The sequence below is a fragment of the Suricata suricatta genome, chromosome 4, assembly GCF_006229205.1.
Source record: "Suricata suricatta isolate VVHF042 chromosome 4, meerkat_22Aug2017_6uvM2_HiC, whole genome shotgun sequence".
In the NCBI taxonomy this organism is placed as follows: Eukaryota; Metazoa; Chordata; class Mammalia; order Carnivora; family Herpestidae; genus Suricata; species Suricata suricatta.
In genome coordinates this window covers 106,063,595-106,078,620 of record NC_043703.1, presented here as the reverse complement: position 1 = coordinate 106,078,620, position 15,026 = coordinate 106,063,595, and the positions used below count along the sequence as shown (strand labels likewise).

Sequence of the window (15,026 nt, the reverse complement as noted above, 5' to 3'; positions counted from 1 at the left end):
TGATTACAGCAGACTTCTTTTTTAAAGGAAAATTTCACATAAGCAGTAATGGGTGTGGGAGGAAAGTCAAAGTGTCACTGCAGACAGGCATCTGCAGTGGTGGGTTTGCACTTTATTTTTTATTTTAGAGAACGTGCACTTGTGTAAGGGAGAGAGGGAAGGACACAGAGGGAGAGAGAAAATCCACAGTGAGCATGGAGCCCAACACCAGGCTCAATCCCACAGCCCTGGGATCATGACATGAGCCGAAATCAAGAGTTAGTCAGTCAGCCAACTGATGAGACACCCAGGTGCCCCTTGGTGCAGCCTTTTAAAATGTACAGTGTGTTCATGTTAGTTACTTTTTTCTTACTAGTTTAAATATTTATTTAAGTCTATTTCTTTCTAAATCTAGGAATCCATGCAGGGAAGTTCTGATGAAACTGCCAACAGTGGTGAAGATGGAAGCAGTGGTCCTGGTAGCAGTAGTGGGCATAGTGATGGTTCTAGCAACGAGGTGAATTCTAGCCATGCCAGCCAGTCAGCTGGGAGCCCTGGCAGTGAGGTACAGTCAGAAGACATTGCAGATATTGAAGCCCTTAAAGAAGAAGATGAAGATGACGATCATGGTCATAATCCTTCTAAAAGTTGTGGTACAGATCTTCGGAACAGAAAGTTAGAAAGCCAAGCAGGCATTTGCTTAGGGGATTCCCAAGGCCCATCAGAAAGAAGTGGTACAAGCAATGGAACAGGAAAGGACCTGGTTTTTAACACTGAGTCAATGCCTTCAGTGGATAATCGGATACGAATGCTAGATGCCTGTTCACACTCTGAAGATCCAGAACATGATATTTCAGGGGAAATGAATGCTGCTCATATAGCACAAGCATCTCAGGAATCTTGTATTACACGCACTGGGGACTTTCTTGGGGAGACTATTGGGAATGAATTATTTAATTGTCGTCAGTTTATTGGTCCACAGCATCACCACCACCACCACCACCACCACCACCACCACCATGATGGGTAAGTCTTATTAAAAATAGATTATGTTGTGGTGCATGGCTGACTCAATCCACAGAGCATGCAACTCTTGATCTCAGGGTTGTGAATTTGAGCCCCATGTTGGGTGTAGAGATGACTTAAAAAATAAAATGTTTACCAAAATAATTTGGTATTTCCTTTAGGGAAGCAATTATAGCTTGTATTTATTGAATTGCAGTATATTTTAGATTAGTGCAAATAAGAATATAATGTAAATTCAAATATATGCTGCAAGTACGTAATTGTTAATTTGCTTCTGAGCACATTTTATAAAGCAAAATGGAATAGGTGACATTGATTTTAATTATGAATTTTATTTAAAGCAGTAATACCTAAGATATTTCCATATGTAATCAGTATAAAAACAAAGAAATTTTTCTTTCTTTTGTAAGAAAGTTTCAGTGTTCTGTGTATGTTTTATATTCATAGCACATTTCTGTATAGATCAGTACTTTTCAATGTGTGCAGTGACCACATGTGGCTAGTTGCTATCATATTGGACAGCACAGATCTAGATTTTTATCTCCTTGTAGTAATTATCTTAAAGCAGATATAAGATTGCTTGTGGAAACTTCCATTAAATTGTGATCATGAAAAGGAGATTTTATGCACATCCTAATTTTAGGGTATGAATAAGGATAAAGCTTTTTGGCTACTTGTGAAATATACTTGTAGTAATTAAAAGCAAGTGTTTCTGTCACAAAGTGTTATAAATATTGGGAAACGTACTTAATTTTTGTGTAGTCATTTTCCCATCTATAAAATAGGAACATTAGTATTTATCTTTTGGGTTTTGATGTGAACATTTTATGGGCTGATGTGCTTGGTACCTAAAAGAGCTCAATATATGTTAGCTGCTGTTTATTACCGTCATATAAGTAGTAAATTTTAATTGACAAAATAAAAACATGTGGTTTATCAGTTTTAGTTTTCTTAGACTCGGAATTTTGCCAGGACTTGCGAATTTAGTTTGGTTATTTGGGAGAACTACATATTCATATATACTACTACTTTATTTTCTTTGCCTTCTTAATACTAACTCATATGAATTTAAGATGGTGTCTCTCAATTTTGGCAGTATTGACATTTTGGAACAGATAATTCTGTGTTTTGAATTTGCAGTAATAGGATGTTTAGCATCATCCTTAATCTCTATCTCTAGATGCCACCAGCATCTCCCACATTGTGATAATCTCCAAACATTGTCCAGTATCCCCCTGTGATTGAGAACCGTGGTTTATAGTCTGATATTTTACATATACACATTCAGAGTTCTTCCCAGGATAGCTCATAAGGAAGACAAAGCAATTAGTTTGTAAAACTGAAGTGAAATATATTCATTTTGGCACTTTGTAGATCTTTTAGTTTTCATACCCACAATTGCCTACTTCACAAGACCTACAATTTTCATATTGGCACCTCCCATGTTTCCTGTGTAAGGTACCCCTTGTGAATCTCCAAATTAATCCTGACCATTTTTTCTTCTTGTTATTTTTCATTTTTTTTGTTTTCCATTGTTTAAGTACACAGTATGGTATGTTTTAGAAGTAAATGCTTACAAAGTATTATTTTAATAGGTGTTTGTATTGAATAAAAGTCTTCTGGTTAATAACATCTAGATTGCAGCCTTAAAATGAAGTATTGGGGCACCTGAGTGGCTCAGTCGGTTGAGTGTCCAACTTCAGCTCAGATCATGATCTCACACAGTCTGTGGGTTCAAGCCCCACATTGGGCTCTTTGCTGACAGCTTAGAGCCTGGAGCTGCTTCGGATTCTGTGTCTCCCTCTCTCTCTATCCCTACCCACTTATACTCTTTCTCTTCTCTAAAAACTGAACAAATGTTAAAAAGAAGAATAAAAAAGAGAGAGATCTGTTTAAAATGAAGTCTTTTCCTGGTAGAAATCTCATTTGATTTTGGAGTTATACAGGGTTTCACATTGTAGTTTGAGTTCAGAAATTAATTATGTAACAGTGAGTTGACTGATCTTCCCTAAAATTACTCTTTGAATTTGTTTTAGTGAAGTATGTTGATCAGTCAGACAATATGTGGGTATATTGTGTAATTAATTTATAGTTCTAACATAGTAGGGTTTTTAGTTTTTGAGAGAATTTTTGTGTGATTCACAACATGTATTTTAACTTTGTGCTTTTCTGCGTGTTATAGGCATATGGTAGATGATATGCTAAGTGCAGATGACGTCAGTTGCAGTAGCTCCCAGGTCAGTGCAAAATCAGAAAAAAACATGGCTGATTTTGATGGTGAAGAATCTGGGTGTGAAGAGGAACTAGTTCAGATTAATTCACATGCAGAGCTAACATCTCATCTTCAACAACATCTTCCCAATTTAGCGTCTATTTACCATGAACATCTTAGTCAAGGTAAGGTTTTGTAGTTAGTAAAATACTTTCTTTAAAACAATCTATACTGTTAAAAGGATTCAATATTTAATGTTATACTTAAATATTTTTGCCAAATCATACCTATGTGGTTTGTTTTCTTTCCTAGGGAATGAAATTATTATGAATACTCCATCATGAAAAAAAGGCCACATTTCTCTCAGGAGATATTTAGCTAGGAAATACATAATATATATACAATTATAGCCTTGTATTTTAGAAAATAAATGGCTGTATTAAATTTTATATTTAGAAATGTAAGGAGCTAAAAGTAGGAGATTATGCAGGGCCATATGTTATAGGAGTCCATTTATGTAAAATTTCTAGCATAGTCAAAACTGTAGTGAATAGAATGTAGATTAATGGTTGCCTTGGGCTAGGGAGGACTGGGGAGAAGTAAGAGCAGAGGTCACTGCTAAAGGGCAGAGTGTTACATCTGGAGTGGTGGGAACGTTCAGAAAATGAGTTCTAATCATTTCAAATCAGTCTTTAAAAAGTAATAGGACAAGACCATACTTGGAAAGATGAAAGTTAGAGGAGGTTAAAGAATAATAAAAGAAAAAGGAAGAAAGAGAGACAAGAGGGAGAAATAGTTTTAGAATTAGCAATTTAAAGGTCCAACCTCCTGAAACTAATGGAACATTGTGTGTCAAGTATACTTCAAAAAAATAAAGTGGTATATACATTTAAAAAATTAAGACACAATAAAGGTCCAACCTCATGCTTTTTAAGGTACTGTCAGTACATAGCCTAGGAAATGGGTTTTGGTGTACCAGTACAGACTAAAACCTGATGAATTATGTTTATGCTAAAAAACTATAATCAAATTTGGAGATCTAACTTACAGACTTTGGCAGTAATTTAATTGATTTCAAATGTTATTTGTGCATGATAGAGATAAGGGTAACTTGACATTTTTTTTTTTATTGTTGTGTTATTGTGGTTTTTTGAGAAATGAAGATTGAGGTCAGTTGAATTTGATACCGTATTTCCTAAATTTTCACCATTCTATTTTCCTTTTACTAGTATTGTACATATTTTTTACTATATGAAGTTAGAAACTGAGTGGAATTATTATGTATATTATTGCTTTCTGTGTCTGCCTTATATAACTATTTAGTACTATAAAGAATTTTTCAATACAGTAACACAATTCAGTTTAATTTTTTTTTAATGTTTTATTTATTTTTGATACAGAGAAAGACAGAGCATGAGACGGGGAGGGGCAGAGAGAGAAGGAGACACAAAACCGGAAGCAGGCTCCAGGCTCTGAGCTAGCTGTCAGCACAGAGCCTGACGCGGGGCTCGAACCCACGAACATGAGATCTGACCTGAGCCAAAGCCAGAGGCTTAACCGACTGAGCCACCCAGGCGCCCCACACAATTCAATTTAAATAATGGGCAACAAAAGGGTAGGTGGGGGCCCCTGGATGGCTCAGTCGGTTAAGTGTCTGATTCTTGATCTCAGCTCGGATCTTGATCTCATGGTCATGAATTCAAACCTCATGTTGGGCTCTGTACTAGGCATGAAGCCTACCTTTAAAAATAAAAGGCAAAAGATTTGATTAGTTAAGAAGAAAAATGTGGTCAATAAATACATGAATTGGATGCTTAATATCTCCATTTACCTAAGAAATGCAAAAAATTACTACCACAATGCAGTACTACTATATACACCGAATAGAATGGATAAAATTAAAGACTAATGATATTAAATGACACTAACTTCTAGAGCAACTAGAACTCTCCATTGCTGTTGAGGAGTATGAATTAATACAGCTGATTTAGGGACCTTTTTTACCAGTTTCTTATAAAGTTGAACATGTGTCTCTCCATATGACCCAGCAATTCCTATTCTGGTTATTTCCTCAAGAAATGAAAACATATGCCCTCAAAAAGATTGTACATTGAATGATCATACCTGTTCCATAAGAACTTCAACTGAAATTAACTGCTATATTAACAAAATATGGTATATTTACACAAGATAATAGTACTCATTAATAAGGAAGGAACCAATACATGCAACATAATGGATAAATATCAAAAAACATTATTCTAAGCAAATAAAGTCAGATATACATACTGGATATCACAATATACAGTTCTGGAATGTTCAAAAGTACAGTGAAAACTTGGTTTGCAAGCATAATTCATTCCAGGAACATACTTATAATCCAGACAACTCATAAATCAAAGCAAATTTCAGGAACCATTGGCTCAGTTGTGATCATGTGACATTCAGTGTCTCATACTACTCATGTTGCAAGACATAGCTCGTTTATCAAGTTTTATTGGAAATGTTTGCTCATCTTGCAGAATACGCACAGAACAAGTTACTCACAATCTAAGGTTTTAGAGATTAGTTTATAATGGTAATCTACTTAATGATTACCTAAGGATTGATAGTAGAGAAAGATTGTAAAAGGTCACAGAGGAACACTTTGGGGTGATAGAAATGTTCTGTATCTTGATTATGTGTTTACATTATACTTTAATAAAATTAAGCTAAAAAAGAAATACTAAAACAGAACCACCAAAAGGCAGACCAAGGACTGCGAGAAATATTTGCAAATTTTATCTCATAAAGGGCTTATATCCAGAATATACAGGAACTTTTGCTACTCAGTAGTAATTTAGCAAAGAAAGAAGATACACAGATGAATGATAACACATGAAAAGATGCTAAAACATCGTTAGTCATTAGGGAAATGCAAATTTAAAATAATGTTTATTTATTTGAGGGACTCTTGAGTGGCTTAGTTGGTTAATCATCTGACTCCTAATTTCAGCTCAGGTCATTGTCAGGTCATTCATGAGTTTGAGCTCCTTCTGACAGAACAGAGCCTGATGTGGGACTGGATCCCACAAACTGGGAGATCATGATTGGAGTCAGAATCAGGAGTGGGACAATTAACTGAGCCACTTAGGCATCTCATCAAATAAAAGTTTTAAAATCATAGTGAAATTTTACTGCACACCTATTAGAATGGCTAAAATTAAAAAGAGTGACCCTGCTTATGTTTTATGGGGATGTGGAGGAACAGGAACTGGTACTCTAAACTACTGATGGGAATGTATAACGGCACAAACATTTTGGAAAACAGTTTGGCAATTCTTCAAATGTTAAATACACTTTTATCTTGTGACTTACTAATTCCACTTTACTGAAGAGAAAGGAAAGCATGTGTCCATATAGACTTGTTACACAGATGTTTATGGGAGCATTACTCATATTAGCCAGAGACTGGAAACTCCCAAGTATCTATTAACTGTTGAATATAATCAAAATGAAGAGTTTCCATGTAATAGAATATTATTTTGTGATTAAAATGTACACACTACTATATGTGCTTTGATAATGAACCTCAGAACATATTTTGCTAAGTGAACATATTCAGATGTAAAATCACACAAATTGTATGATTCCATTTACAAAAAATTTCTAGAAAAGACAGATGGAAAAATGGATTAGAGCTCAGGAATGTGATAGGAATTAATTGTAATTAGGTATGAAGGAATGTTTTAAAGTGATGAAAGTGCTTCAAACATTAATGTTGATGGCTGCACAGTTTTTGTTTTTAATGAAATCAATGTATATGTACAATTCAGTAGAGAAATTTCATGGTAAAGCTGTTTACAAAAGACAAGCATTTTAACTTATTAGAACAAGTGAGAATTTATTTAGCTTGGCACACACAGTCTGAATTATTATAATAAAATCTTTGAATTTAATTGAATGTTATGGGTAAATCATCTTCAATACAACTTTTTAAATGTAGGGATATAAAACATTATACAGATGGTAATTTAGAAGAATGTTCCTTGGCTATAGAAATCTTTCAAGAAAATTATCTTCAAGCTTAATTTGAGTTTCAAGCATTTAAAAATAGTTCACTTGCCATGCGAAAAACAATCATACTTACTAGAAATAATGAAGAGACTATGAGAAGAAAACTCTTTTCTTTAGTCTTACTCAATCTCAACATTATGTCGCTCACAAAACAACTGTTGTGTTAATTTGTATTGTTTTTATTTTGTGGTGTAAGAATGTTTTACTTTACTTTGGATCTGTTAATGTTATGATTGCTATAATTCACAATTTCAGTCAGTTGCATTCCTCTATAGTGTGTTATATTTTGTCCCTTCAGGGCCTGCAGTTCATAAACATCAATTCAACAGTAGTGCTGTGACAGACATTAATTTGGATAACGTTTGCAAGAAAGGAAATACTTTGTTGTGGGATATAGTCCAAGACGATGATGCAGTAAGTTACTTAATAGAGTGAAAAGACTCCAAAATTCCAGCAAAATGCAATCAGGATAAACTAACTTGATGTGTATACATTTTTTGTAGGTTAATCTTTCTGAAGGATTAATAAATGAAGCAGAGAAGCTTCTCTGTTCCTTAGTATGTTGGTTTACGGATAGACAGATTCGAATGAGATTCATTGAAGGTTGCCTTGAAAATTTAGGAAACAACAGGTAAATGGGATCTTTTTAATAGGGTAGTCAAAGTTCATTTTGTGTATTCTTTACTGACTGTGTGTTGGATTCATAGCATTTAATGAACGATTAACAACCAATTTTTAAAAAATAATTGTGGTTTTCTTACTAGATTCGAAGATTTTTTTTTTTTTTTTTACCTCACAGGGTTTTTTGTTTTTTTTTTTTTTAATTAGACTTTCTTTTTCAGCACTTTTGACACAGTTGATTAGATATCCTCCAGTAGAAACAGAGTAATAATAACAATACTTTATTCTTGACTCTGGGAACATAGTGGTGACTGCTATGTTTTCAAATTTTAGTTACATGTTCTTGAACTGTGTCACATATAAAACAACCTAAATAAGATAAATGAAGTTAAATTTAAGCTGAAATACAAACATTTTGATAATGGCATTGTTCTTCCATCTGGATTGATCTTTTGTGTCTTGACTTCTGTAATGCATGAAGAATTAGGTTAGTGGTTTTTTCTAGTTTGAATTCTGCCGTATACTTCTTATTGGGGCTCAGATAGATGATTACTGCAATTTTTGATTTTCAGTTCTTTTCCATTGATATAGTTTCAGGTCTCCTTTATTTTACACTGCTTTGGTAATGCCATCTCTATTATAGTGAGTTCAGTTGCTAATTAAATGTATTGTATTCTGTTCTATTCATATAATGTTTTCACACCTCTGCTTAAGTCTGATGAAAATATTTAATTTTATTCAATATTTAAATGCTTTAAACTTTTTTAATCCACTGAATTAGAAAAAGTATGTGTGACATTTTCTGCTTTTTATCTTTAAAGGGTTATATAATTTGAACAATTTCTTCATGCAGGTATAAGAAACCACTAATAGACCTCTGTTAGCAGATCAGTTGCATCACTTGACATACATTCTTTAAAAGCAATGCTTTTAATGGCTGGATGGTATTTTGTCATTTATGTAGGTAGTATAGCAGTTAATTTTAAAATGTTAATTGTCTTTTAGACTTCTTCATGGAACCAGTAAACAGGTTTTTTTTTAAATTTTTTTTTAAATGTTTTTATTTATTTTTAATACAGAGAGAGACAGAGCATGAGAGGGGGAGGGGCAGAGAGAGAAGGAGACACAGAACTGGAAGCAGGCTCCAGGCTCTGAGCTAGCTGTTAGCACAGAGCCTGACGTGGGGCTCGAACCCACGAACATGAGATCTGACCTGAGCCGAAGTTGGAGGCTTAACCGACTGAGCCACCCAGGCGCCCCTACAGGTTTTTTTTTTTTAAGTGGTTGTGACAGTTTATATTTCCTGTATGTGCATCTGCATACCCTAAGACCCAGTGATTCCACTAAGTCCATGCCTTACAGAAAGACATCCAGATGATTGCCAAAAGGCCCATTCAAGAATGTTCATAGCTGGGGTGCCTGAGTGGCTCAGTCAGTTAAGTATCCAGCTTTGGCTCAGGTCATGATCTCACAGTATGTGAGTATGAGCTCCATATCGAGCTGTTTGCTGTCAGTGCAAAGCCCTCTTAACATCCTCTGTATCCCTCTCTCTGTTTCTGTCATACCCCTCCCCCATCACCACCAAATAAATAAACTAAAAAATAAATCTTCATAGCAGTATTATTCAAAATAACTAAATAGTCCTTATATAGCTGTCCAAGTGTCAAAAGAGTAGAAAGGAAAACAAAACGATGGACTCTTTGTTAAATGAAATTATAGGAGTAATGTTGAATGAACTATGGCTGCATGGAATAGTGTGGATGAATCTTATAGACAGAATGTTGAGTATAAGAGGACAGATACAAGAAAGTAGATCACTGTTACTCCATTTATGTAAAGTTTAAAAACAGGAAAATGATTGTATTTAGTAGTCAGGATAATGGTTACTATTGGGTTATTTAGTGACTAGAACAGGGGCACAATGAAAGCCAGATGTATGTTGTTAATGATGTATTTCTTGATGGGGGTGCTCATTGTACAGATATGTTCACCTCCTACTATTTTGAGTTATTAGATACATACATCTTTTTCCATGTATACTTCAGTAAGACTGATACATGAAACATGATGCAGCCTTTAAAGATTTTTTTAAAGAAACTTAAAAGGGACAAAAGGAAAAGTAAATGTGTAAAATGGAAAATAGTCAATTTGGATTTTTTATTAAGTTTTAATTTGTCCACTCCCAGATTACTTGAAATTAAAGCATTTTTCATTTGTTCAATTCTTATATCCTGATACAGTTAATTAATGCTTTATTGAGTATGTTGTAAACATGATTATTGTGTTGAAAATAATTTTGCCCTCAAACTTGACTCTCCAGATGGTTGCTATCTCATGCTTGTTTTATAGTGAACGACAGTCATATGTGATAATGTTTAGAGTACAAAGGCATTTTTCAGCATATGAAATACACAACACATCCAATGTATACCAGTTAGACTTAAACAAAGTTATTATGCAAGTTGAAAAAAATTTGTACATCATTAGTCTGGGTTTCTTGATAAACCAGTGGTTTTCGATGGGAATGATTCCCCCCACCCACCCACCCAGGGAGTGTCAACCAAGAAATTTTTTTGGTTGTCAATCCTAATGAATAGGATTTGAGTTATTACTACAGGCCAGGGATGCTACTAAACATCCATCAATGCAGAGGACATCTCCTCCAAAACAAAGAATTACCCGGCCCAAATAGTCAGTAGTTCATGAGAATTTTAGAAAACCTATTCAGAACACAAGAGTTCTTTTTCAGATCTAATCCCCTGGGTTTACTATCAGAAAGGAGTGTTGTATAAGGATGCTAATAGTACTGGAAAAGCTCTTCCTTATATTGAAACAAATGGGCCACTGTAACCTTAACTTATTTACTATTTTCCTGACGTTGGACAAAAGAACACAGATCGTATCAATTTTTATGAACTTAGGGAAGCTTTGTCTTTTTATTTTCTCTATACTAACTTTTAATTTTGTTTCCAGTTTCTTACTTGGCCATGGTTTATAGACCTGTTGGCATTTTTTGTTTTTCCTTTTCTGTGGTCATATTCCAATTTATTTGATAAAATGAACTTAGCTTTTGGGGTACCTAGGTGGCTTGGTTGGTTGAGTGTCTGACTCTTGATTTTTGACTCATGATCTTGTGTGGGATTGAGCCTTGTGTTGGGCCCTGCAGTAATGTTGTGGAACCAGCTTGGGATTCTTGCTTGTGTGTACTTGTGTGCTCCCTCACCCTCTCAATAATAAAACATTAAATAAACATTTAAAAAATGAACTTAGTTTTTTTTTTAACAGGAATATGAGCTTACTGTTTATTTTTGAGGGGGAGAGAGAGACAGCGTGACTAGGAGAGGGGCAGAGAGAGAGGGAGACAGCGAATCCAAAGCGGGCTCCAAGTTCTGAGCTGTCAGCACAGAGCCTGACTCAGGGCTCGAACTCACGAACTACGAGATCATGACTTGAGCCAAAGTCAGATGCCCAACCAACCGAGCCACCCAGGCGCCCTGTAAACACTTTTTTAAGATGCCTTGCATAGTCTCTGATATGCAGCATGTACTTTGTGCACATTTAGCCTCAGGCAGATTGTTTTATAAGGCACAGAAGAACATTTCAAGAGTGCAGGAAGTTAAGTAACAGAAACATACAATAGACTGGTTTGCAGAATGTTTTTATTAAGTGAGAGTACGAGACAATGAAAACATGAAAAGTCCCACAATGAAAAGTCCATTTTTTTTTTAAACTTTTTTTTTTAATGTTTTATTTATTTTGATACAAAGACAGAGCATGAGAGGGGGAGGGGCAGAGAGAGAAGGAAACACAGAACCGGAAGCAGGCCCCAGGCTCTGAGCTAGCTGTTAGCACAGAGCCCGACGCGGGGCTCGAACCCACAAACGTGAGATCTGACCTGAGCCAAAGCCAGAGGTTTAACCGACTGAGCCACCCAGGCGCCCCTGAAAAGTCCATTTCTTTTCAGCTTTTCTCTAAGGCTTGGTGAGATAAGACTGTTGTCCATTGAGTAGGGTGGATTTAGGGGTTGGGTTGTAATCACCCCTTTGGTTTTTTTGTTTATTAGAAGGCATTTCCTGTACCTAGGTACTCCCTGAAAATTTGTGGCCTCCCAAGAATTGAATTGAGACTGGAAATCTGTCTCCTGTGCTATTCTTGATCCTCTGTATGTATTTAACACGTATGCTCAAAAGTTTTTGCCTTTGTGTACAGAAGACTTCTTTGGTAAAGTGGTCATGTGTCAAAGACCCTGTTTATATAAATAAAAGTTTGTGTAATTAAGAAATGGATGGTACTATATACTACTTTTGTTTTCTCCTCTATAAAGACTATATTATGTATAGCATTTCATGTCAGCTTTTGGTATATACTGTAATTTATAATGACTGAAAAGCATTTTGTAGAAAGCAACAGTCTTAAAATATGGAGTCCAGGATAAGGAAAAAATCATTGAAACATAGCTTTGTGAATAACACCAGCAAATGTGTTCATTCTGCTAAGGCAACATAATATTTCATTGCTGGTAATTACAGGAATATCACACTGTTGCCTAGTAATAAGCTTCTGGTTACAACAGTAATACTTGGATTGAAGCAAAGAGCTAGGACATTTTAGGGTAATAACATTTTTTATTAAGTCTAAAATTAGTCTTTTGTTACTCTGGATCATTGAACTTTTTTATCATTAAACACATTGTTGCTTCTGATTGTGTTTTGGTATCTCAGATTTCCATCTTTAATGTAGGTTTGAATGTAACAATCCTTTTTTTATGCTGAGTTTATTAATATTAGAAATCAAAACTTATTTATAAGTCAGTTTATTTTTTATAATATAGTTTATTGTCAAATTGGTTTCCATACAACCCCTGGTGCCCTCATCCCAACAAGTGCCCTCCTCAAAGCTCATCACCCACTTTCCCTCTTCCCCACCCCCCATACACTCACAATTTGTTCTCCTTATTTAAGAGTCTTCTTGTTTGCCTCCCTCCCTCTCTGTAACTTTTTTCCCCCTTCTCATTCCCCATGGTCTTCTGTTTAACTTTCACTGATGCACCTATGAGTGAAAACATGGTATCTGTCTTTCTCTGACTTATTTCACTTAGCATAATATCCTCAAGTTCCATCCACATTGCCTCAAAAGGCCAGATTTCATTCTTTCTCCTTGCAAAGTAGTATTTCATTGTATATATAGGCCACATCTTCTTGATCCATTTGTCAGTTGATGGACATGTAGTTGTTACTGGAAAAATCCTACAATATAATTTTAATTGGAACAGGTTGGTAAATCTTGTGACTTTTAACATTGAAATTATATTACATTATTACATACATTATTATCACCAAAATTTCCCCCCGATTTTGTAGCTATGTTAATAATTTTCAGTATGTACTTAGTACTTTATTATATTTTTTTCCTTTTAAATTTAACAGTTTAAATAAAAAGTTGTATTGTTTTTGGATCATTTTGATCATTTGATCCAGATTTGGTTATTTCTTAGAAACTGTTTATAGTGCTTTAAATGTGTATCTTCTATGTTCTTTGAAATTTTTATAAGTTTTTTTAATATTTATTTTTGAGAGAGAGACACAGTGTGAGTGGGGGAGGGGTTGAAAAAGAGGAAGGCAAAGAATCCAAAGCAGGTTCCAGGCTCTGATCTGTCAGCACAGAGCCAGATGCAAGCCACAAGATCATGACCTGAGTGAAAGACATTCAACTGACTGAGCCATCCACGCGTCCCTGATCAACTTTTGCAGAAATGTTATAATCCTATAAAATGTAATCATTCCCTAATAACTCATTGTTTATAAATCGTTCTACGTCTACATTATTCAGTTACACGAACCGCATCCGTTCATCTAAACCAGTATCCATTCAACCCCTTGCTCCCTATTCATTATTGTCAAGCAACATTACATTCTGTGAAATGAAATGAAATGTAACAGAATGAAACAGAAAACATGTTTACTGTAGAAAATTTGGAAAGTAAATTTAAACAGTCTAGTACTAACACCATTTCAAGAAATAATATTTACAGAAAATATACATTTTGCACACTGTAAGACTTGCCATAATATCTTTTTAAAATAAGATATATCTCTTCTAGATTTTGTTTCTCTGTATTTTAAAACCATTGTTAAAATCACACTAGGCAAACAATTTTGAAATTTGCTTTTGTGAATTTAGAGGAAAGTTTTCTATGTATTTTTTTCTTTGTGATATCTCTTATTGATTTTATGCTTGTAAAGCCTCAGGTCAAATTAATATGTATCTTTTCATTCTGTTTTTTTATATCTGAATGTTTCTGAAGTTTTGACAAGAGCTTTTAGATAAAAAATCTGAAATTGATTGCCCCTCATTCTCCTTGGTCCCTTTTTCCAATTATCATTATGCAACTTGTTGAAAAATATTGTTTAATATAAAAAATATACTTAAACATTTAAATATTTTTAAATATTTACTTGGCACTTACTTAATCTGTACCAATGTGGTTTTGATCCTTTAACATTCTATTAATATGCTGTTTCTTTTGTCATCTGTGGTATTTTCTGTCCTCATCCTTCATGATTGTGTTAGTATTTTATACCTGTTCTTCCTCCTTCCTTGAAAATCTTGCCTTTAAGTTCTTTGCTAGATCATTATTTTAGCTAACCTATATTCATTGTGTACCATATGCAGGCTTTTTAAATGACTAAGACAGTCATTGCTCTCATCAAGCACATACTAGTGGTAGACACATTAAGTAAGGGATTATTCATTAGATGATGATGAATGAAGGAATCAAGAGGAATAAAGAGGCTCCTGCAGCAGTGGAACAGTGTTAAGGATTCATCTTCTGTTGAGAGTTGAGGAAATCTAAATAAAGTGAGGGAAGGAGTTGTGCACTAGCAAAGCCCTGAGGCAAGAATGTGCTTAGGGATAGGGGTAGGGATACTAAAGAGGAAAATTGGAAGGAAAGACTGATAGGAGAAATGTATTTGTATTCCCAATGTAATCCAAAAGGATAATGCATTTCCCCAATTTTGGATTTTATTCAGAAACAGGAAGTGTTTGGGATATCTGGCTAGAGTTGGTAGAGCCAGACTCGTGATCTCCACGTTGTGAGTTTGACCCCCATGGAGCCTACTTAAAAGAAAAA

General features: G+C 34.7%; 1 protein-coding gene across 1 annotated transcript in view; it reads left to right on the top strand.

The window, feature by feature from the left end:
• Positions 1-15,026, top strand: part of USP34 (ubiquitin specific peptidase 34) — a 194,938-nt gene that overhangs the window by 45,506 nt on the left and 134,406 nt on the right. The window contains 4 exon segments of the mRNA XM_029937436.1: positions 395-1,005; positions 3,188-3,402; positions 7,572-7,687; positions 7,777-7,904. Of these exon segments, the coding sequence (XP_029793296.1) occupies positions 395-1,005; positions 3,188-3,402; positions 7,572-7,687; positions 7,777-7,904 (1,070 nt within the window).